The following is a 26,914-nucleotide window of genomic DNA, read 5'->3' as shown; positions in this document are numbered from 1 at the left end:
TCTTTCTTTCTTTCTTTCTTTCTTTCTTTCTTTCTTTCTTTCTTTCTTTCTTTCATTCATAGGCATGAGACGTTACACGTGACTTCTCTGATAATGTTTGGATCCACCACAAGCCACATTTAAGGTGTTGGTACCCTGTAATTGTGGCGGAGTTAATAATAAATCGTTCACTTGTCATCAAAGTGTAGTAACCCTGCAGTATAGTGCTATGCCCTAACCGTATTTGTGCGGACAGTGCGAGTGAGCTCCTGTGCTTCCGGTCGTATCAAAGTGTGATACACGCAGTTCCAGATGGTAAAGAGGGTTTCATAATGTCACCAAGATACTACCTGTGCATTTACTGCACTATCCATACTTTTTACTGTTATTTTATGATGTACTCCTTCTACTTACAAAAGAAGCGAGTGGACGACAAGTCAGCCTCAGGCAGGTCTTTTAGGAGGTATTCAGGAAAACATTGCTATTACGGGGATGACAACTCCAAGTGTGTTTATGCCCTTGGGGCCCTCCAGCAGGGCAAGATGTGGACAGTGATATTGATTATTCTCACTCTGTGAGGGCCTTGGCTGATGTGTGCTTGTTTGTAGTTTAGCTTTGAACAAACAGCTTTTTAAAAAAATAGAAAAAAAATAAAACTAGAAACATTTGCAGAAAAATAAAGGCAGGGGGCATACACACTTGTAATAGTCAGTTATGGTGGCTTACATCTGAAATCCCAGCTCTTGGGAGGTTCATGCAGGAGGATTATTTTGAGTGAGTTTGAGGCCTTTGTGGGTTATAAAACTACAAAAATAAAAACAAACTATAGAAAAAGAAAAAGACAAAACAAAACAACACCAATAACAACAACAACAAACTAAAACCACAGCAAGCCAAAACAACCCCTCTCCCCAAACAAGTGTCTTTATACAGCGCACTTAGCAGTCTGTCAAAAAGGAGTTTTCGGGGCTGGGGTTTGGTTTGGTTGAAACAGTGAATGAACAGTGAGCAAATGTGAGGTCCTAGCACAATACTGAACACTATGACAGACTGAAAAGACTCTCAATTAGCCATAAACACAACAACATGATCCCGCTGAGATTCATAGCCAAACTTTGGGCAGATTGCAGGGAATCTTATGAAAGAAGGGGAAGATAGAAAGAGTTGGAGGGGACAGGAGCTCCAAAAGGAGACTAACAGAGCCGTGGGGCTCTGGGGGCCCTGAAGAGAATGATACCCCAATGAAAGACAATGCATGGAGAGGACCTAAAATCTCTGCTCAGTTGTAGCCCATAGACTCAGTCTCCAAGTGGGTACCCTAGTAAGGGAAGCAGGGACTTTCTCCAGCATAAACTCAGTGTCTGGCTCTCTGATCACCTTTCCCTGTGGGATGCAGCCTTGCCAGTGCACAGAAGACAATGCAACCAGTCCTGATGAGACCTGATAGGCCAGGATCAAATAGAAGGGGAGGAAGACCTCCTCTATCAGAAGACTAGGGGAAGAGCATAAGGGGAGAAGAGAGAGGGAGGGTGGGATTGGGAGAAGATGAGAGAGGGGGCCACAGTCAGGACACAATATGAATAAATAGTAATAAATGATAAAAATATTAAAAAAAAGAATATTAACTCAATCAGGCATGATTGGTGCATGCCTTTAATCCCAGCACTCTGGGAGGCAGAGGCAGGTGGATCTTTTTGAGTTTGAGGACAATCTGGTAAGTTTCAGACCTGCCAGGGCTACTGTGAGAGACCCTGTCTCAAAAAAAAAAAAAAAACCCAAACAAATAAACAAACAAACCTGATATACATGTATGGGGTATTCTGATTCCCACATGCGGTGGTAGTTCATGTGGTTTTGAGTAAGAATATTGGGCATTTTTTATCCATTTGCTGGTCATTTCTATGTCTCTATTTGAGAAATGCCTGTTAAGATCCTTTATTTATTTATTTATTTACTTATTTATTTATTTATTTATTTATTTATTTATCAAGACAGTGTTTCTCTGTGTAGCCTTGGCTATCCTGGACTCACTTTGTAGACCAGGCTGGACTCAAACTCACAGCGATCCACCTGCCTGTGCTTCTCTGAGTGCTGGAATTATAGGTGTGCACCATTGTGCCCTGAACCTGTTCAGATCTTTTGCTTATTGTTCACATTTAATTTTGGCTCATGTAAGGGTGGTGTAGGTGACCATGTGCAGAGAGATTTGAGCTTCAGTCATAGGTTCAGGAAGTGGACAACATTGTCCGCAAATGGGGTGTGAAGAAAAGGGTGTGAGGAAAAATTGAAGGGTTAGCCCTTCTCAGAGAGCTGAGTAACAGTGAAACTGCACTGACGAAGACTGGATGGAAACCAGTTGAAACAACGGTATTTGTGTAAGACAGGGGAGACAGGACCGAGGCCATTTTACCAAGTGTGATTGTAAACTGTGAGAGAAAAACAAAAGACTAGGACGGCTGGGAGGACAAGAAAAATTTTTTATTTTTATTTATTTTATTTATTTTGTTAAGACGGAAGACAACCAAGGAAGTTCATGTTGTTAAAGTAGAGAAAAATGTACACTTTTCTTAGTAGTGGGCGTTGTGAGTTCTAGAATGAATCTCACAAACCTTAGTTAGGCTAAAGGATAACTACTCCATTCTGGAAACACCCTTGACACAAACCATGGGTATAGCACTTCTGCTGCCTTCTCTTTTTCCCCCAGAAAAAAACTTGTTTGGAGTTTGACCTTTCACATGTGAAAATATGCTGGAAATCTGTCCTGACTCACCGCCGCCCTCTCCTCCCCACATTGGGGAGGAGGTGATTAGAAAGTCCAGAGCCTCATATGTGCTCACCACCCTCTTTCCCTAGAGTGCACTTCTAGCCATAACGCTGCTTTTGGACCATAAGAAATGGATCCATGACGTTGGAGAGATGGCTCAGCGGTTAAGAGTACTGACTGCTCTTCCAGAGGAACCTGGGGTTCAATTTCTAGCACCCCCATGGCAGCTCACAACTGTCTGTATTTCTAAGAGCTGACACCCTCACACAGACATACATGCAGGCTAAACACCAATGCACATAAAATAAAAATAAATGACCCAGTTCATGTGGATTTCCCAGACTTGTTGGGCAGTACATCACTACAGGGCAAACTTGCCATACTGCCTTAGCAATGGTATTAGCTGTTAGCCATGGAGTTAGCTGTTCAAGCAGAGCAAAGAGCAGGACCAATGCAGGAAGAGATTTAAATGCTATCAAGTGGTTTCCAGCTCAAGGGCAAGGAGTCCTAAGTGACCATTTCTTGGATTTATCATGGTAAGAGTCTTGGGATAATAAGGATGTCTTCCTTTGTCCCCTCAGCACTCATTTTGCTTGTTTCCATTGTTTCATTTGGTCTGATTTGTTTCTTTCTTCATCAAGTGTTTATTAAACAATATCATAATTAATCAGACAGAAAAAAATGAAGGTGATGTCAAAATGAACAGATAGCCTTGTAATTGAAATTGTATCCTAGTGCAAAGAGGCTGAAAGAAGAAAAACAAGTTAGCCTGGTATGGTATAAACTATAGTATACTACAGAAAAACATGGCAAGGGAAGTGGCTGAGAGACATGATGAAGGGGTTGCATCCAAAGATACCTTTTAGAGTTTAATCCTGCTCTGACATGCAAACAGGGAAGTCAACACAAAAGCCAGAAGAAATAAATGGGCTATTCTATTAAATGTCTCTGGCAAAACTGAGCTGTTAAGCTCTCAAATACTTTGGATAGAGAGATTGTGAAAGTCTACAAACGCTATGCTACAATCTTTTTGTGTATGAGAAAATCCTGCGTCACAGAATTGGAATGTTTTTTCCAAGTCTGACATCATTCCATCGTTTGTATTCTTCTGTTCGTGGAAGAGTCATCGGGTCTGATGAAACAGCAGTTCCCAGAGCTGCACTGAGCATTCTCCCACGCTTGGCCTTGTTTTGTTGCAGTGGTAACAGGAAGAAAAAATCCAGCTCTTCTGGGACCCCAAGCAAAGTTGAACTGTTTGTAATTTACAAGACCATCACAACTTCTCATTAAAAAGGAACAGAACTTTTGCCTTTTTCAAGTGCGTATGTTCTGTCTCTCAGCGTTTTTAAGTAAAAGCTAAGGGCCTGGCAGTGTGGGCTCAGTTCCTAAGAACTTGAAGCTGGATGCCAGTTAGCTTTTTCTAGCCAAAGCACATTTTACTGTTTTCTTACCAATTCTCAACTTCCTACTTCTTTCTTGGTACAGAAGGTGCATGTTTAGCCAGGTATCGTGGGAGTCAGAGGCAGGTGGATCGCTGTGACGTCAAGGCCAGTCTGTTCTAATAGGTTGGTCTAGTACAGCTGGGGTTACATAAATAAGCCCTCTCAAAAATCACAAACAGACAAAGCAAAACAAAATGAAACAAACTCTTCCCAAACAAAAACGAAAACAAAATGACAACACAAAACAATACTAACAACAATAACAAAAGAGAAAGTGTATGTTAAACATGTTACAGTGGTTTGAAATTTTGTGATTTGTTTAGTCATATTGAGTTGTGAAGTATGTCATATTAAAAACAGCAAAAAGGGGGCTGGAGAGATGGCTTAGAGGTTATGAGCACTGGTTGTTCTTTCAAAGGTCCTGAGTTCAATTCCCAGAAACCACATGGTGGTTCATAACCATCCATAATGATATCTGATGCCCTCTTCTGGTGTGCAAGCGTACATGCAGGCAGAATACTGTATACATAAATAGTTATATAAATAAATGTTAAAACAAAACAAAACAGAAAACAGGGGCTTGAGAGATGGCTCAGAGAGAGTGGTTAAGAGCACCTGCTGCTCTAGCAGAGAACCTAGGTCCAGTTCCCAGCTCCTACATAGTAGCTTATGGCTTTCTGTAACTGCAGTTCCAAGGAATGTGACAGCCTCTTCTGTTCTCAGAGGACACCAGGCACATGTCTGGTGCACATATCTACGTACAGGCAAAACAGAGACGTAAAATAAAACACATAAAATAAAAATAAATAAACCTTTAAAGCAAAACAAAGGCTCTTTTTTGTGAGAAGACTGCCTGGATATGAGTTTAAGCCAATGGAAAGTCTTTATTAATTGTTCAGAGTACAATGGGTGTTTGGGATCCCAGTGTCACCCTGAGACTTTCTCAGGGTGAGCTTTTAAGCACAAAAATCATGTTCTGGCTTGGCATACTTCAATTAACAAGAACAGTTAGCCAGAAGCAGAACTACAGAAGCCAAAAAAATCAAGGTTAGTCCACTTAGAGACTTTCCAGAACTATGGACTTTGATGGATTAGGTTTTTGTTTTCATTTTAGCAGGCAGTACTGTCTGCATGCTGAGTTTTATGACCTCAATGGTATCTCCATCATGGAGTCAGTTGTGCTAAGGTATGAAGACCTACTGAGGTCTGGGACTCCGTTACAATTTTCAGTGTAGTCCTTATTTCCTTAGATGGCATTAATTGCACAGCATTTCTGCCTTTTATTTCTCTTGCAACGTGTGATAAATTGCTGTGGTCAACTGATTTTGTCCTGTAAGTCTTAGTAGTTCTTCTCTAAATGGGGATAAGGCCTGGTGGTTAATCTTAAACTCATAGAAAAATAGGCCAGTTTAGAGTTGATAAAAAGAACGAAAGAGGAAGATGCTAGCTTGTGCAGATGCAAGGGTTTTGCCATTTTTTAATTAATTTTTTTTTATTATTCACAGGTTATTTACTTTGTATCCCAGCCTTAGCCCCCTCCCTCATTCCCTCCCAATCCCACCCTCCCTCCCTCATCTCCTCCCTGCCCCTCTCTAAGTCCACTGTTAGGGGAGTTTCTTCTCCCCTTCCATCTGACCCTAGCTTATCGGATATCTTCAGGACTGGCTGCAATGTCCTCCTCTGTGACCTAGCAAGGCTGCTCCTCCCGGGGTGGGGGGGAAGGGGGAGGTAAAGAAGCCAGTCACTGAGTTCATGTCAGAAATAGTTCCTGTTCTGCTTACTAGGGAAACCTACTTGGATCCTGAACTGCCATGGGCTACATCCAAGCAGGGGTTCTAGGACTGTTGTGGTTTGTTTGTTTGTTTGTTTTAAGGGTAAGTAAGGAGTTATATGGTAATTAAAGTTATTTTAAAAAATTTATCCCATACATTACATCCCAACCAAAGTTTCCCCTCCCTTCACTCCTTCCAGTTCCTCCTCCCTTTTTTTTTTTTTTTTTTTTACAGATTCACTCTTCTTCTGTTTCTCTTAAAAAAAATAAAAAAAATAAAAAAATAAAAAAAGCAGGCTTCCCAGGGATATCAAGAGGATATGAGTGACTATGGCATAACAAGTTACAATGAGACTAGGCATAAACTGTCATATAAAGACAAAATGAAGCAACCCAGTAGGAGGAAAGGAGTCCCAAGGGCAGGCAAGAGAGTCAGAGTCAACTCTGTCCCCACCCCTCCACTCCCACTGTTTGGAGTCCCACAAGAACACCAAGCTACACAACCATAATGTACATGCAGAGGACCTAGCTTAGATTCATATAGGTTTCCTGATTGGCACTTCAGTCTCTGTGAGCCCCTATGAGCTCTTTTGGTTCTGTGGCTTTGTGTTCTCATGGTGTCCTTGACCCTTCTGGCTCCTGCCATCCTTCCTGTCCCTCTTCTTTGAGGTTCCCCTGGCTCTGCCTAGTGTCTGTTTGTGGGTCTCTACATTTGTTTCCATCAGTTGCTGGATGATGCCTCTCTAATAACAGTTGGGCTAGGCACCTATCTATCTGTGAGTATAACTGAGTATCATTAGGAATCATTTCATTGAGTTTTTTTTTCCAGTTGTGTTTGGTTCTCTTCTGGGTCTCTGGGCTACATCGAGGCAGTGACAGGCATGGTGTACCTCTTGTGGCATGGCCCTCAGGTTGGACCAGTCATTGGTTGGCCACTTCTACACATTTTACACCACCATTAGCCCCAGCAAATATTACAGGCAGATTGTAGGTTGACGGATTTGTGGCTTCGTTGATATCCCAGTCCCACTCCTGGGAGCCTTGGCTCATTTCCCCCTTTACTAGAAACCTTCACTAGGAGCACCCTTGTAGTTTCCGGTGGGTGGGTTTCCTAATAGCCCTAAAATGCTGCTTCTTCCAGTATACATCTCCCCTTGAGCCCTCCTTATTACTTTGCCTCTTTGGATTTTTTTTTTTTTTTTTTTTTTGTTTCTTTGTTTTATTGAGGCAGGGATTTTCTGTGTAGCCTTGGCTGGCCTGGACTCACTTTGTAGACCAGGCTCGAACTCAGAGCAATCCACCTGCCTCTGACTCCCTGAGTGTTGTGATTAAAGGCGTGCACCACCATGCCGGGCTTTGTGGATTGTTCTTAAGCTTCAATCTTTTCCTTTGTGTGTTTGATTGTGTGTGTGTATATGTGTGTGTGTGTGTGTGTGTTCTTTGTTCCTCCAATTCTCTCTATCACCCTTTTCAATATCTCACCAGTGATTCCTCTTTTGGCCCTTTTGGTTCAAAGCAAACAACCAAGAGCACGGCAGGCTTGCTTTATGCTTCCATGTGCTTTCAGGTTTCACTCAGGTGCTCATCACCACTGCGTATGATTTGGCTGAGGGATGCACTTCTTCTCCCATTATAGACTCTTAAGTGCAGTACAATTAAAATGGAAACAAAAGGGAAAAGGCAGTTGTGTGGGAAGTAGTCTACATTCTTTTAAATTACGAGTAATAGCGCTCGTATTCAGAACAATATGAACATATTAAGAAAATGAAGATTAAAAAAAAAAAGTCTGTCCTTTCTTTTTCTCCAAATGGTACCCTATAGGATAATGAGAGAATGGATATAAAAGTGAACAATGCTTGGGCTACATATGAAAACAGAATTTGGGGTGTAGAATTGTAGTTTAGTGGTAAAGTGTTTACTCAGCATGTGCAAGGCCCTAGGCTTATTTCCCAAAGCAACAACAACGGAATTTTTTTGAGACATAATGTCATTGTGGAGCTCTCTCTATTCTTCTACATCTGTTTGATGAATGCTCAACCATAGATACACACTATTACACTGAACTTAATATTTTCAAGTACAAATGTTTCCAAATATTCAGTGAAGCTTACATATTTTCAACAGAATTTCTACTAAGAAAAGAATTGCTAGATGTGATCAATAAGCCCTTTTAAACTCAAGGAGTTTTGATATTTTCTTCTCTCTCTCTGGTATCTTCAACTATAAATGGGAATTGTAAAGTGAGTCTCTGGCATGTGCCGGTAATCTCAGCTATAGGAAGGCACGGGCAGAAGGATCAGTGATTTAAGATCAACCCGAACTGCACAAGCTTATCTCAAAACAAAACCAACCAGCCAACAAACAAAAAAGAAATTATAATGCAAGAGATAATCTGGCCTATGGATATAGGTTAATGTTGGAAGTCTTACCTAGCAGGCAGGAGACTGTAGGTTCAATGTACAGTATACAAACAAACAAGCAAGAAACCCCTCTGCAAATCCCCCCAAGTAACAGCAGCAAACAGCAACAGCCTGCAGCTCTCTGCCCAGGAATCCAAATGTTTTATCTGTAACAAACAGCCCAGAAATCACCATGATTTTCACTGTGGAGACTCCTTTGGAGCTCTGGAGTTAATATGAAGATTATTTTAAATGGAAGATATTAAAGATACAGTAGATACAGGAGGAAAAATCTCGAGGCTTGGCTTATCTGACGGAAGCAGGAACTTCTGGGAACTGTGGCTACTATAAATCTCTTCAGGGGAGTTTCTGGCCAAGAAGGAAAGACCGCATACACCTGCATAAACAGACATTATCTCACACATTCTTATAGCCCCCTAGTTGGCCGGAAACCCATTCATCTTTCCTGAAGAAGCTCATTTGTTTGCCCTGTAAGAGCCTTTCTCCATCAGTCTCCCGCCTACCTGTGAGGCATCCACAACTCTAACTTTAAGCAGTTATTGAACCTGCCACTTCCTTTTTATATAGAAAGAAAATGTTTCTTTTCTTTCTTTTCCTTTTTTTTTTTCTTTTTTAGAGAAAAGATCTCATGTAGCCCAGGTTGGCATTGAATGCCTTATGTAGCTGAGGAGTTTTTCTGCCTCTTTTCTTTCTTTCTTTCTCTCTTTCTTTCTTTCTTTCTTCCTCTTTCTTTCTTTCTTTCTTTCTTTCTTTCTTTCTTTCTTTCTTTCTTTCTTTCTCTTTTGGCTTTTTTTTGAGACAGGATTTTATGTGTGTTTATGTGTGTGTGTGTGTGTGTGTGTGTGTGTGTGTGTGTGTGTGTGTAATCCTGGCTGTCCTGGAACTTGCTCTGTAGACTAGGCTGGCCTAGAACTCACAGAGATCCACCTGCCTCTGCCTCCTGAGTGCTGGGATTAAAGGTGCACACTTGCACTGCCCAGCTCCTGCCTCATTTTCAAAGTTCTGGGATAATAGGTGTAGGACACTAAATTTGCTTGGAAATATTCCACCCCCACCCCATTAATCTGACTTTTGTTAATTTAACTTGCAGTCTCTAGGTACTTCATAGAGGACCACAGAGAACATGTTTTTCTCTTATAGGAAAGTTAGACCTGGCCACAAGCCAGACTGCTGTCTCTAGTAATAGTCCAGGAAACCAAACAATATCTCTCATCTAAGCTTCAGAATGGCTAGAACCTAGCAACAGGCAGATACCTTAATTTTGTAGTTCCATTTTGGGATCACCCAGAGAAAGCCAAATATGTACCCCTTATCGTTACATAGGATGCTTTGCTCTGAGTCTGTCTTACTGTAGCTTCTCCATGCTCAGCGCCTATAGTCAGGGCACACATGAATTTCTCATTTGTTCCCTAAGTTTTCTCTTTCTCGCTCTAAACTTTTGCCAAAACACAAGCTAACTGCCTTGGTACAGTTAGCCTCAGAACTACTTTTGCTCTTCTTATTTGATTGCTCTTTATTTATTTTCACACTCATGAATTTCATTCCCACAATTTAGAAATATTTTTGGAACACCTTAAAGAGTAAAATAAATATTTACTTGTTATGATGCTTTCTATGTAGTTTCTATTTCTTTTAGCTCTTGACTGAGGTTTGGGAATTTTTGCTGGTGTTAGTACAAAAACTCTTATTTCAAGCAAATCAATCTTAAAAAACAGCAGGGAGATCAATAAGAAATATCTGCAAATAGGCCTCCTATTCTCTCAGTTTCTGAGGAGTCAGTCTCAATGCATCTCCATTGTATTTGTGCTGAATTTGGTTGTAAAGGAGATGAGAAAATCCAAATATAGAAACATTTCTCTGTGAGATTCAAGTGCTAAATTTTCTCATCCTTTACCTCCTCTTCCCCTTCCTCTTCCTCTTCCTCTTCCTCATTTTCCTCTTCTTGCTCTTCTCTTCCTTCTTCTCCTCCTCCTTTGAGAGTCTCTCTTTGTGGCTCTAGCTCTCCTGGGACTTGCTGTATAGACCAGGGTGGCCTTCAAGTCATAAAGATCCACTTGTGCCCCATTTGTGTCTGCCACGCCAGTGCTGGGATTAAAGGCATGCTCCTTTATTCTTTATTCAAGAAAGTCAAGCCTCAGAAATTTTGTCAATTTTTAAATTCAAAGCAACATTTGTAAATCTTCTCTGTCCCTAAGTGCACACATGGCCTCTGTCATTACCACTGAAAAGAAAACAGAGTAAATCTCAAGCTAATTAATGCTGTGACAATTGAAATGTCATAAGAGGCTGGAGACATAGCTCAGTGGTTGAATGTGTTTCTCCCATGAGCCAGGCCCTGGGTTTATCTTTTATACTGAGAAAGAAAGAGAGAGACAGAGACAGACAGAGAGAGACAGAAACAGCAAACCATTACACACTAGATGGATTGAAATTTTACAAAAAGGTTTATTTGTATTTTAAATTGTGTGTGTGTGTGTGTGTGTGTGTGTACTCAAAGAGGTCACAAGAGAGCATTCGATCTCTAGGAACTGAAGTTATAGATGGTTGTGAGCTGTGCCAGACATGGGTACTGGAAAATGAATTAGTGTCCTCTGGGAAAGCAACATTCACTCTTAACTGCCATCTCTTCAGCCCCTAGTTTAACATTTTTTCTTATGTTCAGTGTCACAATATTGGGAAAGAACCCTTTCCGGCTGCCCTCAGTCTCAGCGATTTCTCCTTCCTTTTTCTCCCCCCCCACTTTCTCTCTGGTTTTTTGTTTGTTTGTTTTTCTTTTTTTGAGATATGTTGTATGTATCCCCGGTTGGCTCGAAACTTGACACGTGGACTAAGCTAGATTCACAGTAATCTACCGCATTCCAAGTGCTACAATTAAGGATGACCATCAGCCATTCTTTGAAAAAAAAAATTATCTATTATCTTACATACATGGATGTTTTGTATGCATGCTTGCCTGTGTGCCACATGCATGCCTGGTGCCAGAGGAGCCCCAAAGAGGGCCTCAAATCTTTTGGGACTGGAGCCACATATGACGTGAGTCAGCACGTGTGATCTGAACCAGAATCTTCCAGAAGAGCAGCCTGTGCTCTCAACTGCTGAGCCATCTCTTCAGCACCTGCTTCAGTCACTCCTCAGTGGAGCTATTGCGGATAGACTTGACCATTGAACTGGAGTTGGAAGGTAAGCAACAGGCATGGCTAGAAAACATGGGAAATGTCTCTGGGAATATGGTATGGCTGATGAAGTACTTTCAGAGTGTGCATCACACCTGGGGTGATGTCTCCTTGCTGAAACCCTGACACACAGAGGCAGAAGCAGGAAGGACGAGAAGTTCAAAGTCATCCTCTGCTAGCATACAGGTTTGGGGCCAGCTAGGAATACAGGCTAATGGTAGTAATTGGTCACCTACTTCTGGTGCCCTGGTCACATGCAGGTTCCATTAGAGGAGATCACTCACGTTCTGACTGCTGTCCTTTTCTATGCCATCCCCATGGTTGTGAAGCTCAGAAGGCTGCATCATTTGTGATAAAGCTAATTAGGGGAGGGCGGTGGAGTGCACAGCCCTGAAAAATATTCCTGTTTTCTTATGAGTTCATCCGGCGTATGAATGTGCACGTCTGCTTTTAAAGTCATGGGAATTACCACCTTAAGCAGTTGATCTCTCTCTCTCTGGTGTAAAGCATAGCTGCTTGTCTCTGTCATCACAATGTGAGGCCGACCATAGTTCAGCCAGCGCACACAGCTTTACTGAAGGGTTTCAGCCTGATTCCCAGTTTCCTCAGGCCCAGTGCTTTAAGGAATTAGCAGCTTATGTGTACACAGTACAGAAAGGGGCTTTGTTTGAGGCTTAGAAGGCAATAGCTTATGTATCTTTGAAATGGCCAGAATATTTGAATAAACGAGTTTTACAGGAACTTGCTAAAGTAAAATATCAGAGGCACCCAGAGCAACAGTAGCAGCTTGGAGAGACTCTAACGGTCCCTCTTTAATTTTGGGCCTGATACCTGGCAACATTTGGAGCTATAAATAGAGTGTGTGTGGGAAGCCAAAGAGATATCCTGCTGCTGTCTGAATACATTGAATGAGAAGGACTTTGGAAAGAAGAAGGAAAAAAATCCCATTTAGAAATGAATTAGGGGTTCATTGTGCTGAAGGTTTTGTAATTAAAACATGCTTAATAGGGTTTGCAGGATGTCTTGAAACTGTGAGAGGGGCTGTGGAAATCTGCTTAATCTCTCTACCATTAAAACGGGATTTAAAGCCCCGGGACCCAAGGCTGTAAACTTAGGGAAAGAAACCATGTATCCTCTTTCAGGTTTATTCAATGCTCAATTCTCCAGCGTGGGGTGGGTGGGGGAGGGTTGCAGAGGGGTTCGCACAAAGAAGACAGAGAGCGTTGAAATGTTGCCAACTGGGTCAAGGAGAGGATGTTATTAGAATTGGTAAAGTTTAACTGATAGCCAAAGAGCAAAACCGCCTTATGGGGACGGTTAAACGTGTTGCTCGGCAAATAAAATGAAATCTCTGCCTCCTTCACAATTGGTTCTTATGTCTCTCATAGATCTCTTGATCAAATATAGAGGATTTTGGGGGTTGGAGCGATGGTTAAGTACACTTGCTGCTCTTCCGGAGCACCGCAGTTTGATTTTCAGCACCCACTTCAGCTGACTCACCACCGTCTGTAACTACAACTTCTTCCAGGGGGTCTGATGCCTCCGACATCTGAGGCTGCTTGGACATATCCACATGCAGACGTACACCTACACATAATTAAAAATAAATCTTGGACTCTGCAAACGGTTTGAAAGTGTTACAGGTTAAATTCTACATGGTTAGAAAAGATCCCTGCCACTCTGTTGCATAACAGCCCAGAAAATTCAAGATGGTATGGAGGCAGAAATAACAATGCTTGGTACACGAATCCTCTGTCTGCGTACCTGAAGGTAAAGAGCACAGAAAGAAAAAGTGATGCAGGCAAGGCTCAGCCCTCAACCTTCTTGCCATTGACTTCATGATCTCCAAAACCACTGTTGCGCTTTTTGTCAAGGTGGCAATTACCTGAGAGAAACCATCCAAAAAGGAGAAATAGGGGCTGAAGGGGTGGCTCATTGCCTAAGAGTGCTTGCTGATCTTCTAGAGGACTGGAGTTTGGCTCCCAGGACTCATACTGGACAGCCACTACTTGTAAATCTAACCCTAGGAGCTCTGACACTTTCTTCTGGCCTCCTAGAGCACCCCAAACATGTATGTACACACACACACACACACACACCCTGCAAACTACAGATAAATAAAAACGTAAAGAAGGGAGGACTGGTTTTCTTATGGTGTCAGAGTTTTCATCATACTCACATGGCTGTCTGTCTCAGGACCTGTGATTAGGGAGCATGGTGAAGGGCAGGTAGAGCAGACATGCTCATCTCCTGGCAAACAGGGTCAGGAAGGGGACAGGACCAGGATGCATTTTTTTTCAGAGGCACATCACTAATGACCTGGTTTTTCCTGGTTCCTACCATGTGTTAAGAGTGCCATCATCTCTGGTTCAGCAGTTAAGTGTGCATACTCTTTTTAAAGAAGACCCAAGCTTGATTTCCCAGGACGTATGTTGGGTGTGAGTGCACGTGTCCTTGGAAGCAAGAGGCATGGGATATCCTGGAACAGGAGTTAGAAGTGATAGTAAGGTGCCTGACTTGGGTGCTGGGAACTGAGCTTACGCTTTTCTGCAACAGCACTTCCCACTTTTAAACACTAAGCCCTCTCTTGGCCTTCATTACAATTTTAGCATATGTGCTATCCACACGAGCAAAGCACAATGGTTCTTAAATGTCATTCTGAACCAGTACAACACAGCAAACAACTGATTATAAGCCCAGATGTTGAGGTCCAGTGTCATAACAGGCTCAGAAACAATACTGGTGGACTTAAAAGTCTGAGAGACATTTATTTAGTGTGTGGAGTGTGTTATTTTGTTAGTGTATATACAAACTGCTCATGTCCTCCAGAGGATTTTCATTGTTTTCCCTAAATTACTGTTTTTTTTAAATCAATTTATTAAAACCATCGTTTTCTTAAAAAAAGTGCCATAATCTTATAAATCCATGAAGACACCGTGACCAAGACCACTTGTAGAAGAAAGAGTTTATTTGGAGCTTACAGTTTCACGGACTTAGAGTCTATGTCCATCATGGAGGAGAGCATGGCAGCAGGCAGGCAGGCATGGTGCTGGAGCAGTAGCTGGAAATTCATACCTTGAGACACAACTATCAGGAAGAGAGAGAGAGAGAGAGAGAGAGAGAGAGAGAGAGAGAGAGCGCATGTGAGAGAGCGCTAAGTGCTAACTGGGGATAGTGTAGGATTTTGAAACCTTAAAGCCCACCCTTAGGGCCATATTCTCTCAATCCTTCCCAAACAGTTCCATCAACTGGGGATCGAGCATTCAAATATGTGAGCGTATGGGGGCCATTCTTATTAAAACCATCACAGAATCAATCCATTGGTAATGTCAAAGTCCCCAGGGGCTTTCCCAAAAGAGCTGCAACACAGTCCTTAACACAGAATCATTGAGTGATGTTTCTTATTCAAATATCTTCGTCTTCTGAAGGTGCTGAGCAAGAAGGATCCCTTCCAAGGGCTTAGTGTGGTGTTGGTACTTAAGCACTCTTAACTGCCTCTCTTCCTTTGGAATAGTAAGAGACACTATTGTAGTCCAGGCTTGCCTGGACACGTACCATGTAGCTCAAGCTGGCCTCAAACTCACAGTGATGCTTTTGCCTCAGTGTACCATCTATTGGCATTATAGGAACAACACCATTAGTTCACAATTTTTTATCAGATGAATTAATTCAACTAACTCTTTTCTGCCTTATTATTTTAATTTTACTTTAATGTCAAGTGAGGGACGAAGAATAGTATTCTACCTTCCAAGTGAAAACTTCTAGTCTCAAGTGTAAGAGTAAACTTAAGTATACCAAAGTCTTAACCATTTTTTAAAATTTACTAATTTTGTTTCTTTTTTTTATAATTTTCTTATTTTTACTTACTTTGCTTATTCTTATTTTATGTGTATGAGTGCTTTGCCTGCATGCACTTATATGTACTACATGTGTGCCTGGTATCCATGAGGTCAGAAGAAGACCTCATGGATCAAATGCTTCAGTGTAAGGCCTCAAACGCAAAGAAAGCTAGAGGGAAACATATGCAAAACATTTCAAGTTATAGACATATAACTTGTACTTTTTCCCCCCCAAAGTACAAAAATAAACTTCATTTTGTAAAATATAATTTCGGAAAGAGATTTGCTGTAGTTTGAATGAAAATGATCCCCATGGGCTCATATATTTGAATGCTTGGTCCCTAGTTAATGGAACTGTTTGGGAAGGATTAGGAGGTGTGGCCTCATTGGAGGAGCTGCCCCTCTCCCCAAACCCAACGTTCCCAGTCTCTCTCTGCCTCATGGCTGTAGATCAGACATAAGCTCTCAGCTAGTGCTTTGACAGTGTCTGCTTGGCTGCTGCTATGCTCTCTGTCCCACCAAGACAGCCATGGTCTCACTCCTTAAACTGTAATTCCCATTAAACTGCTTCCGGAAGTTTCCTTCCTCACAGTGGTTCTTCAGAGTGACATAAGTGTAACTAAGATAGGAGCACAGGCTAGAAATTTTCGAAAACAGAAACCAAAACTCCAGTAGCATAGAAAAATAACCCAAGTATTGACAAAGAAGATTGAATGCAATGGAAAAGGTTTTGTACAGAAAAGGAAAGTGAAGAGTGAAGAGACAACCTACATAATGACGAAAAAAAAGTCTTGCCTGTTATGCAATGGAAATGATACATGGAATCTATAGAGAACTCCAAAACACAACACAACACACACACACACACACACACACACACAACTGGGCTAATGAATTGAAAAGGCAAGTCTCAAAGAAAAAAAAAAAAGCACAAAAACATTCAACATTCTTGGAGTGTCATTTAGCCCAGGTTGGCCTCAAAATTCTTATATAGCTAAGGGTAACCTTGAACTTCTGACCCTCTAGCTTTCACTTCCCAAGGATTGGGGTTCTAGGCATGAAGTACCAAGCCTGGCTTTCTTCTCTTTCATGTCTCATTTTTCAGTTTTCTTCTTTCTTTCTTTTTTTTTCTTTTTGGGCAGAACATCATGATGGCAGAAATAAATGGTAAAACAAGTACTTTATTTGATGTTCAGGAAACAGACTGGGGAACTCAGGAAGAGACCAGAGAAAAACATAGCCTTCGAGTCTGCCTGCAGAGACCTACTTCTTCCAGCTATGCAGCATCTCTTAATGATGTCATCATATTACAAATCCTTCGGGAGACTGCTCCGTTAGCCAGGTCAGAGCCCTTATGATCTAACAGTCTCTGGAAACATCTTCACAGATACACCGGGAAGAGTAGCTTACTAGCCCTGTAGCTGTTTCTTAATCCAATTAGTCAACAACTGAGATGAACGCTATACTTCAGCTTGGCTTTCCTTGTTCCTTTGAAATAAAAGGGATTTTGGGGAGGACTTCTAATGTTCTGGTGCACATTTTTTTTTTTTTTAATTCTTAATGAATGAGGAAGAGTCAGAATGTCCCTCTGTTTATTTCTACGAAGGGGGTGGGGGAGATTTTCAATTCCTAAGCCCAACACAGGTGATTTTTTTTTTCTCTCCTCATCTCGATAGCTGAAAACCGCCAGCTTTAAACCATCCAAGCATTTCAATCAGGACTCATTTTTCATGGAGCTGAAACTATTGGTTTTCTTACAAAACTTTTTCAACTGAAAGACTTTTTTTTTTTTCCTTTTATAGCAATAGCAGTTCACAAATCCATAGATTTATTTAAGCACAAGGACAGTGCTAAGAATACAATACTAAATTATAATGAAAACAGAGGCTTGCACCTAAGTTGTTGATGCTTATCTCACTGTGGCTCACTTTAACAGGATCTTGAATGCCCTCGGAGATTAGGCCATCTTGAGGTTTAGGAAAGATGCTCCCCTCCTCCTTTATTTGTCACTTTATAGTTGTAATAATATCTTTTAGAATTACATTTATTTATTATTTAGTGTGTGTATGTGTGTTTGTGTGCATGTGCTACAACACATTTGTGGAGGTCAGAGGACAACTTGTAAGAGTCAGTTCTGTCCTTCCACTATGTGGGTCCAAGAGTTCAAACTCAGGTTGTCAATTGTGGCATCAAGTGCCTTAATCCATTTAGCAATCTCACTGGTCCCCTAAGAGTACCTTGATCATTACTTCTCTTTCCTTCCTTCCTTCCTTCCTTCCTTCCTTCCTTCCTTCCTTCCTTCCTTCCTTCCTTCCTTCCTTCCTCCCTCCCTCCCTCCCTCCCTCCCTCCCTCCCTTCTTTCTTTCTTTCTTTCTTTCTTTCTTTCTTTCTTTCTTTCTTTCTTTCTTTCTTTCTTTCTTTTTCTTTTCTTTTATTTCTTTCTTTCTTTTTTATTTTTTTGAGACAGGGTTTCTCTGTGTAGCCTTCCTTGTCCTGAACTTGCTTTGTAGACCAGTTTGAGACCAGGTTGGCCTTGAACACACAGACTCTGCCTGCCACTGCCTCCTGGAGTGTGGGGATTAAAGGTCTGTACCACTAAGAGCTGTTCTGCTCTGCCAAGATTGGGTAGTGAAGGTGACCTCAACACAGTATGTGAATGTCTGCATAAGTGAGTTATAGAAGCAAAAACAAAAACAAAAAACAAAACAAAAAACAATTAGTCAAACCATAACAAAGAAGATGGTCACAGTTGTACATTTCTGGTTGGGGATCACTGAGTCAGGATTATGGGAAATTTTACCTTCCAGGGCCTAAAGTCAGAGATAAATGGCTAATGGATACCAAGATGGATATTTAGCATAAAATGGAGTTTCTTTAGCCATCATAGTCATATGCTTGTAGTCCCACTTGGGAAGAGACAGGAACAGAAGTCATTCTTGTCTACATAGTGAGCTTGAAACCAGCCTGGGCTACATAAAAACTCCACCCCAAAGGAAAACTCTACCCTGAAAAGAAAGCAGTCACATTGGATAATGAATAATAATAATAATAATAATAATAATAATAATAATAATAATAATAATTTTAACCTATTTAACTCTTAAAGACTCCATTTTCAGATGTAGCCACACTGTCAGGTGCTGAGTATTAGAACTTCAACATGTGAATTTTTTATGAGTGCCACCTAGCCTATAACACACTCCTAAAGTAGGATAAATAAAGGGGGCGGATTAGAAATTATCAATGATTAAACATTTAGAGGAAGGGCTTTGCAGAGCTAAGACTTACACGTAAGAGAAAAATTGGAATTTGTTTTAGTGTTTGTATCCATGAGTGCACAAACCTAAACCACAAAGCTTAGGGAGAAAGCCAAGTTATAAACTACTTGCAGACGTGCAGATCTGAGTTTGAGCCCCAAAACTCACATTAAAAAAAAAAAAAAGCCAGATGTAGTGATAGACGCTTGTAGTCTCAGCACTAGGAAGTTGGAGATAGTAGGATTCCTGAGGTTTTCTGGTCAGGCCACGGCTGCTTGGTGAATTCCTGGCCACTGAGAGACCCCTGTCTCAAAAAAATAATCAAAGGTGGACAATCCCTGAGGAACCACCCCCGAGGTCTTCTTCTGGCTTAAAGAAGACTTGTGCACACATATACCTTCACACACACAAGCACACAGCATGATTTAAAATGTAAATATGGATGTCTGTGGTTTTTAAAGTCGAGTAGGGTATAGTACACACATTTTCTTCTTTAACTCCCCTCCAACCCAAACAAAGAGAAAAGGAGAAGGAAGCAAGCACACAGAACCAGAGGAAGCCAGTCTTGGAGACCTCAGCAGCGAAAGACAGTACACTCAAAACTAGAGAAAACAAATGAGTTGAAACATTCAGCTGACCCAATGGAGGAACTGGGAGGCTGTGGCCAGGAGAGGAGAACGTATCATGTTGCTGAGACAAAAATCAAGAAGTGGATAGGAGGTTGTGGAAGCTAATGATTCTGTGACAGGATCCTAGAATGGAGGGAGCCACCCGAGGGAGTTCCTGAGCTGTGGACAGGGTATCCCTAGAATTTTCAGGTAAACACTGGTCAGCATAGACTTGAGACAAGTGATGCCAGGCTGGAGAGATGTCTACTAAAGGACCAGAGGGAGATGTATGGGACATATACAAGGGCCAGAGAAAGACTATCTTAACAGCCAGACCAAGACTCATGGGACATTAGGGACAATACTAAGAAGGACTTTGTTTTGGCAATGGGGAATAATTAATCCTAGACTAATCATGGCTCTCATAATTTCTAATAAATTAATAAACAAGAATAAAAATAAAAACCAATACCAAAAAGGAGCCATCATTTTTCAAAAAGTTTAACTGTATCCAAGAAGGAGATCAAGAATAAAATGATGAATAATGAGAAAAATCTATCAGTGGACCTGAAGTTAAAAAAAAACAAAACTGATAACAAAACTGCTTTCTTCTGGGGCAGAAAAAGGATGGTAAAGCAGCTGTTACTACCTTGCATGTGGTGAAAAACTCCAAGAAAGGCATAAGTACCACAGTTTTCTTTTCTTTTAGGGGGTCGAGGAGACAGGATTGTCCTTTGTAGCACAGGCTATCCTCAACTGACAGTCCTCTTGTCTCTGCTTTCTGAGTGTTGAGAGTACAGGGGTGAGTCATCACACTTTAGCAAAGGTAGTGTTTAAAAAGCAATTTATTGTTTCATACTTTCATACATATATCATGCACTTTTATCATATCCATTTCCTGCCAGTGAACATCTCATATCCTTCCAAAACACAGTTTTATAAAAACTCAAAGTGATATTTCACTGATAGAAATAATAACATCATAATAATATTCAAGTGATTTTCATTTGTGGATGTATGTTTGTGTTGTGGGTCTGTGTGAGCATGCAGAGCCAGAGATTGGTGTCAGGTGTCTCCTTTATACTTGCAACCTTATTTTTTGAGACAGGGTTTCATTGAACCCGGAGCTCAGTGTTTCAGATGGCTGGGTGAAAGAACAGCCCACAATCCACCTGTCCCCACCCTTGAGGGATAGAGTTATAGGTGCATTGCCATGACTAGATTTTATGTAGGTTTTGGAGTTCTGAACCCAGGTCCTTATGCTCACAAAGCAAACACTTTATGCACAGAACCAGCTGCCAAGCCCCAATTTGATTTCAATAACCAGAAATGTGAAGCCATCCACACGCCCACAAACAAGAATACTGTAGGTAGATCGACATATTCATATAATGAAGTACTGCTCAGCATAAAGGTGTGGCCTGGGGATAGATGCATGCGGTAACATTAACCAAACCTCAAAATAAATGTGTTGAGAGAAAAAAGGAAAAAAAAAAAAACAGACAGAAGAAAATAGGAAAGAAATTCATCTACAGTGATGGAGAGATACTGAGCAGTTGCCTAGAGACGGCAATGAACTAGGTTCCCAAGGTTATACAGAATCCTTCTTCGGATGAAATTGTACATTATCTTGAGTTCTGAATTTGGTTTCATGAGGGTACATATTTGTCAAAACTTATGAAATTGTTTCCTTTAAAACAAGCCAATTACATTTTTTTTTTTAAGTTGTGATCATTGACAGGAGTTCAAGCTCTTGGATGGGTCTCTTTGGGAAGCTGTTACATGCTAACCTGTACTTGTATTTAATTTGTGCTCTAAAATCCTGAGGTGTGATCGCTGTATCAATGACTTGCTTTGACATCATGTTTTTCTCCTCACAGATTTTTGTTTGTGTTTTCTGAGACAGAGACCCATGTAGCCCAGCTAGCCTCCAATCTTTACTTATGATCCTGCAGCTTTTAATTCCCAAATCTTGAGATTATAGGTGTATAACAGGCCTGATTTATGTGGTGTTGGGAATAACCCCAGGGCATTGTGCATGCTAAGCAGGCATTCTGCTATCTGAACTACATCTCCATCCCAAGCCACAGAATTATTATTTTTTCTTTGAGACAAGCTCTCTCAGTGTAGCCCTGGCTGTCCTGGAACTTGCTGTGTAGCCCAGGCTAACCTTAAACTCGAGACACAGAGGCAGAGATACAGAGATTTTTCTGCCTCTGCCTAAGTGCTGGGAGTAAATGCATGTACCACTACACCTCCACAGCCCGTTGATAAATAACCTGTGTCTTCAACTTCATTTGCAGTGAGTCTTATTCTTCCACACAGTACTCTTGAGCCTCTACAGCCTGATACGATGTCTAGACAGCAAGATATTAGATTTAGAGCTCCAGGTCAAAGGAAAGAGAACGGACAAGGGGAAACATCCTTGCTGAACCTGCAGCAATTAAAATGCTGCGTGGTCCTCGCAACGTGAGGATCTCTCATTAGTTTGGGGCGGTTATGTTGTACTCTGCAATGGGGTGACTGTCCGCACCAGGAAATCTTCCAGCTCTTCTGCAGATGATTTAACTTCACAGCTTCCGTGCGGAGGAGAGGCACAATGATCAGGACTTGCTGATTACCAACAAGGTCGGCAACAGATCTTTTAATCTTTGTTATATATAATTCAGGAGACAAGTAGGAGCGCTTCCTCTCCAGAGCTGCCGTGAACCTCTGGTGTCTGGCTGCTCAAGGTGTAGTTAGGAGGGCTCAGCCTTACCTAAAAGCTTATTAGCAATTCAGAATCCCCAGCTTCTCCCAGACATGCTGGATCTGGATCTGCATTTTAACAAGGCCTCTTGGTGATTGGTATGTACATTTGAGAAAAATCTGTCTAAAGGGGTCTCCTTAGCCTCACTGTTTAAATACTGCTGTGACTTTGAGAAAGTAACTTCACTCTTCTAAGTATTAACAAGCAGCAGGAGTGGAAATGGAAGTAGAAGCCGCTTTACAGTGCTGGGAAGATGTGGTTAGATAAGCCTTGGGAAGCCTTACACGCCTGGCTGCTTGGCTGCTTGGCTGCTTGGCTGCTATAATTATTATTTTAAACCGGGCGCAGTGGAGCACCCCTGTAATCCCAGCATTTGGTGAGGCAGAGGCAGGCAGATCTCTGGGAGTTCAAGGCCAGCCTGGTCTACAAAGTGAGTCTAGGACAGCCAAGGCTACACAGAGAAACCTTGTCTCAAATATATATATATTTATAATAATTGGGAAGGAAAAAAAAATCTCGTTTTAGTGATAAATTAGTGACAGATTCTGGGATCCCCTGAGACACGGGCCTCTGGGTATGCCTGTTGTGAATTATCTTGAATTCATTAGCTGAGGTGGGAAGACCCATGTTAATTGTGGGTCTCCATTCCTGAGGCAGGACACCATGTGTACATGTAAATGGGGTGGGGGAAGGAGCTGAGCAGCAGTTTGCTGTCATTGTTTTTCTTCTGACTGCAGACAGTGCAGCGAGGTGCTTCAGGCTCCTACCGCCATGATGTCTCTCTGCTGTCCTAGACTGTATCTGGACCTTCGAGCCACGTGGAACCCTCTCTCTCCTGAGCTGCTTTTATCAGGACAAGAGAAATTAAACTAAAGCATCACCTCTTGTATCTTCTTCCACCTAGTTTACTTATGTGTTGACCAGGCTGACAGAGACATTATTCTAAAAGAGGCAAAGAAATACTTGAACCAAGGTCAGATTCGGAACGGGAAAGAGTGACAGGGGATGTCTTAATTGTCATGCACTGTCATAATAAAATGCCATAGTCTGAGCAATTGGAATAACAGAAATGTGGTCTTTTTCAGGTCTGGACTATGTAAGTCTGAGATCAGAAAGTCCTCTCTCTTTCTCCCCACTCCTCTTCTTTGTCCCCCATTCTCCCTCCTCTTCTATGCCTCAAATACCACCATGAGGCCATACCCACTTACCTTTATGACTTAATCTAGTCAAATGAGTACCCAAAGTTCCCATTACCAAACAGCATCATGCTGAGAGACTAAGAATTTTAACATATGAGGCCAAAAGCGATGGCATACACTTGTAACCCCAGAGCTCAGGAAGCAAAGTCAGGATGATTAGAAAATTGAGGCTAGCCTGGACTACATAGTAGGCCCATATCATAAATAGACAAAAATCCAAAGTCACCAAAACATCAGCACTTGAATTTTAGAACACAAACAGTCAACTACAGAGAATACATTTGTTGATAATGTCTTTACTATATTTTTCTATTCATGATAATTTTGGCATTTAGACTTTAAACAACATGAAATTAGGTGATGATGAATTTCTTTCTAGAGAAGCACTCTCAAATAAATGTTCAGGAGTGCCTGGAGCTGTCCAGACATTTGTGACACTGATGGATTCTGGAGCCTGCATTGGCATGACTCCTTTGCAGTTTGATGGGACTGGCCTAATTATGTAGTGATAAAAGACCATGAATAAGGCAATTTATAAAAGTAAGTGTTTAGCTGGATACACAGTTCTGGAGGGTTCGAATCTGTTTTGGCTGAACAAAGTCATGGGTGCAGGAATAGCTGAGAGCTCCCAGCTGGAACTGCAAGTGGGAGGCAGATACCTGGGGATGGCAGAGGGTTTTGAAGCCTCAAAGTCCATCGCTAAGGACACAGCTCCTCCAACTCCACACTTCCTAATCTTTTCCAAACAGTTCCACCAACTGCAGATTAGTTTTCAAACATGGCTCATGGGGGCCATTAGTCATGCAATGGAATACATGTTTCTCTCAGATTCTCTAGCTCTGCTTTGTATTGTAATTTCTCTTATGTTAGTATTTCCTCTTTGAAACTTTTGGGATTACATGTCACAGGCCTCTTGTCAAATTACCTGGAATGCTTCTGTGAATATCTTAGAAAGTGGTGTTGCTTTTCCACAAAACTTCAATATCATCATCAAACAGATGTATTATCATTGGTGTGAAACTTTAATCTACAAACCCCTCTCAGGTCTCAACAACTGTTCAGTAATGTCTCTCACAGGACATCAGAATCGTCTATTCAGCTCACCCTTTCCTTCTCTTTCACTTGTGGTCCAGGACTTAGTTGTGATACCTCTTTGCTTTTCTATCACTAGCGTTTTTTTTTTTTTTTTTTTTTTTTTTTTTTTTTTTTTTTTAGTTTTTCTTATCTTATTAAACAACTTATTATACCAATGTCTGTTGAATGTTATTTTCTGATAATTGTTACATTTTGTTTATTGCATGGGTGGGCATGTATGTGTAACACACACTTGTGGAGTTAAAAGCACTTTTTGTTTCTTCAGAGGATCCATTTACAGAAAAGTGAAAATGATCTTAAAATTAGGTTGAAGCAAAAGACTCTGGATTTATTTTATAGAGGGAAATATCCTCTCATATTTATTAAGTTTTTCAACTAGGTTAGTGTGATTTCAGATATTTGTTTTATATGTTGTGTTATAATCCAGTGCAATTTCATCTTTTTGCTTGAATTGTCTCTGCTTTGGATTTTGGGATCTCTTTCATGACTTCTCTGTCCCAACTTAAGGTGGGCCTTCCTTCCTTCCTTCTTTCCTTCCTTCCTTCCTTCCTTCCTTCCTTCCTTCCTTCCTTCCTTCCTTCCTTCCTTCCTTCCTTCCTTCTTTCTTTCTTCCTTTCCTTCCTTCCTTTCTTTCTTTCCTTGTTTTTTTCTTTCCTTCTCTCTCTCTCTCTCTTTCTTCCTTTCTTTTGCTCTTCCTTATGTTTTGATACTACAACATACTCCAGGCTCATCTTGTGTGTTTTCTACCCCAGACTTTGAAGGGGCTTTTTTTCCAAGGAGGGTTGATTCCTTATATTAGAGCTAGGTGTTAGAAATCAGGATCTGAGTCTCCATGTGTTCTTGTTGCTATGGGGATATTGTTACTTAGACCTTCCCATCTGATAAAGCACAAACATATAAAAATTATCTATACTTAAATGTATGTAAGTGTGCATAAATAAAAGACTATATTTACATAGTTAAACATGTATATAGCCTTTGCATATATATATTTGTAAATAACTCTATTATAAACCATCCATATATCTATCAAGCTAAACAAATTAATACTAAATGGATTGTTCAAGACAACTAATCCCAATTTTATATTAGTAAATAAATAATTACATATTCAAGATATACAACATGATTTTTGCAAACAGTTTTTCTTATTAAACATTAAGTTAGTAATGTAATATTATTAACTATAGTCAGCATAGTACACTCTGAGGTCCTAGAACTTATTGTGTAATTGAAAGTTTGTACTTTTTGGCTGGTATCTTCTTGAGTTCCTTCACTCTTTAAGCTCTTCATCTCCATTCTACTCTCTGCGTTTATGAGTTGGATTTCTAAAATTATTATTATAAATGTGTATGTGTGTGTGTTCAAGAATTAGTCCTCACCGTCAACCTTGCTAAGGTAAAGTCTCTCTTGTTTCTGCTACAGTGCATACTCTCGGTTAGCTGGTCCACGAGCTTCCGGGTGATTCTCCTGTTTCCACCTCCCATCTCACGGCATGGGCGCTGGGATGACAGATGCACACTGGCTTTTTATGTGGGTTTCAGGGATCTAACTTGGTTATTGGGCTTGTACAACAAGCACTTTTACCTTCTGAACTATCTCACTGGCCTATGACTTTTTTTTTTTTTTTTTTTTTTTTAGGGAATGAAATTTTAAAAAAATTTCCTTCAGAGTCCTAAATGAATTTTCTTAAAAATCTCACAGATTTAGCCTGGTGTGGTGTGGCACACGCCTGTAATCCCAGCACTCGGTCTCTGTGAGTTTGAGGCCCGGATGGTCTACAAATCGAGCTCAGGACAGCCAAAGCTACACAGAGAAACCCTGTCTCAAACAACAACAACAACAACAAAAAACCAACCAACCAAACAACCATTCAAAAAAACCAAACCCCTCACAGACTTATCTGTATATAAATTAATTTTACTGTTGTTCATAAAAAGATACAGAAAAAAATCTGTACATGTGAACAGGTGAATGAAATGTAATATTGTGATGGCTAGTTTTGTCAGCTCGACACTGTTGGAATCACAGGGGAAGGCAGTCCCAGTGAGAAGCTGTCTAGATAGGTTTGGCCTGTGGGCAATCTGTGGTGTGTTGTTTTGATTACTTCAGTTGATATGGGAAGCACTATTTCCTGGGTTTGTGTGCTGTACTGAATGGAAAAAGAGGAAGTGAGCTGAGGGAAGCATGCATGCATACACTACTCTCTTCTTCTGACTGCAGATGTCATGTGAACAGTTCTCTCAAGCAGTTCTTGCTGTGACTTATTTGGTGTCATGAAGTGCATCCTGGAGTTTTGAGGTAAATAAGCCATTCTCTGTCCCTGGTAAGTTGTTTCTGTCAGGTATTTTTTTCACAGCAACAGGAACGGTAAGTAGGACACACCCACACACACATGCATGCACACACACAATGTGGGACTTTATTCAACCCTAAAAGAAAGAATTCTCACCATGCATAACACGTTGAAAGAAACTGAGGCAGGAGGATTGCTGTGAGTTTGAGGTCAAGCTGGGCTGCATAATAAGAATTTTCTTCAAAAAGAAAGGAAGAAGAAAGAAGAACAGAAGGAAGGATGAAAGAGAGCAAGAAAGGAAGGAAAGAAGATTAGAGGAAAG

At 41.0% G+C, this 26,914-nt stretch overlaps 1 protein-coding gene across 1 annotated transcript in view; it reads right to left on the bottom strand.

Annotated features, from left to right (window-relative positions):
• Dppa4 (developmental pluripotency associated 4) overlaps nt 1-25,783 on the bottom strand; it is a 54,163-nt gene extending 28,380 nt beyond the window's left edge. The window contains exons 1-3 of the mRNA XM_055593118.1: nt 25,679-25,783; nt 13,314-13,434; nt 13,050-13,136 (exon numbers count right to left, since the gene is read on the bottom strand). Of these exons, the coding sequence (XP_055449093.1) occupies nt 13,050-13,136; nt 13,314-13,434; nt 25,679-25,783 (313 nt within the window). The remainder of the gene's footprint in view (nt 1-13,049; nt 13,137-13,313; nt 13,435-25,678) is intronic.
• Between the last annotated feature and the right edge of the window lie 1,131 nt (nt 25,784-26,914).

This window comes from Psammomys obesus, unplaced genomic scaffold, assembly GCF_907164565.1.
Source record: "Psammomys obesus unplaced genomic scaffold, mPsaObe1.curated_primary_1811, whole genome shotgun sequence".
NCBI classification, from domain to species: Eukaryota; Metazoa; Chordata; class Mammalia; order Rodentia; family Muridae; genus Psammomys; species Psammomys obesus.
Note: the sequence above shows the minus strand (reverse complement) of the source record. Positions and strands in the feature narration are given on the sequence as shown.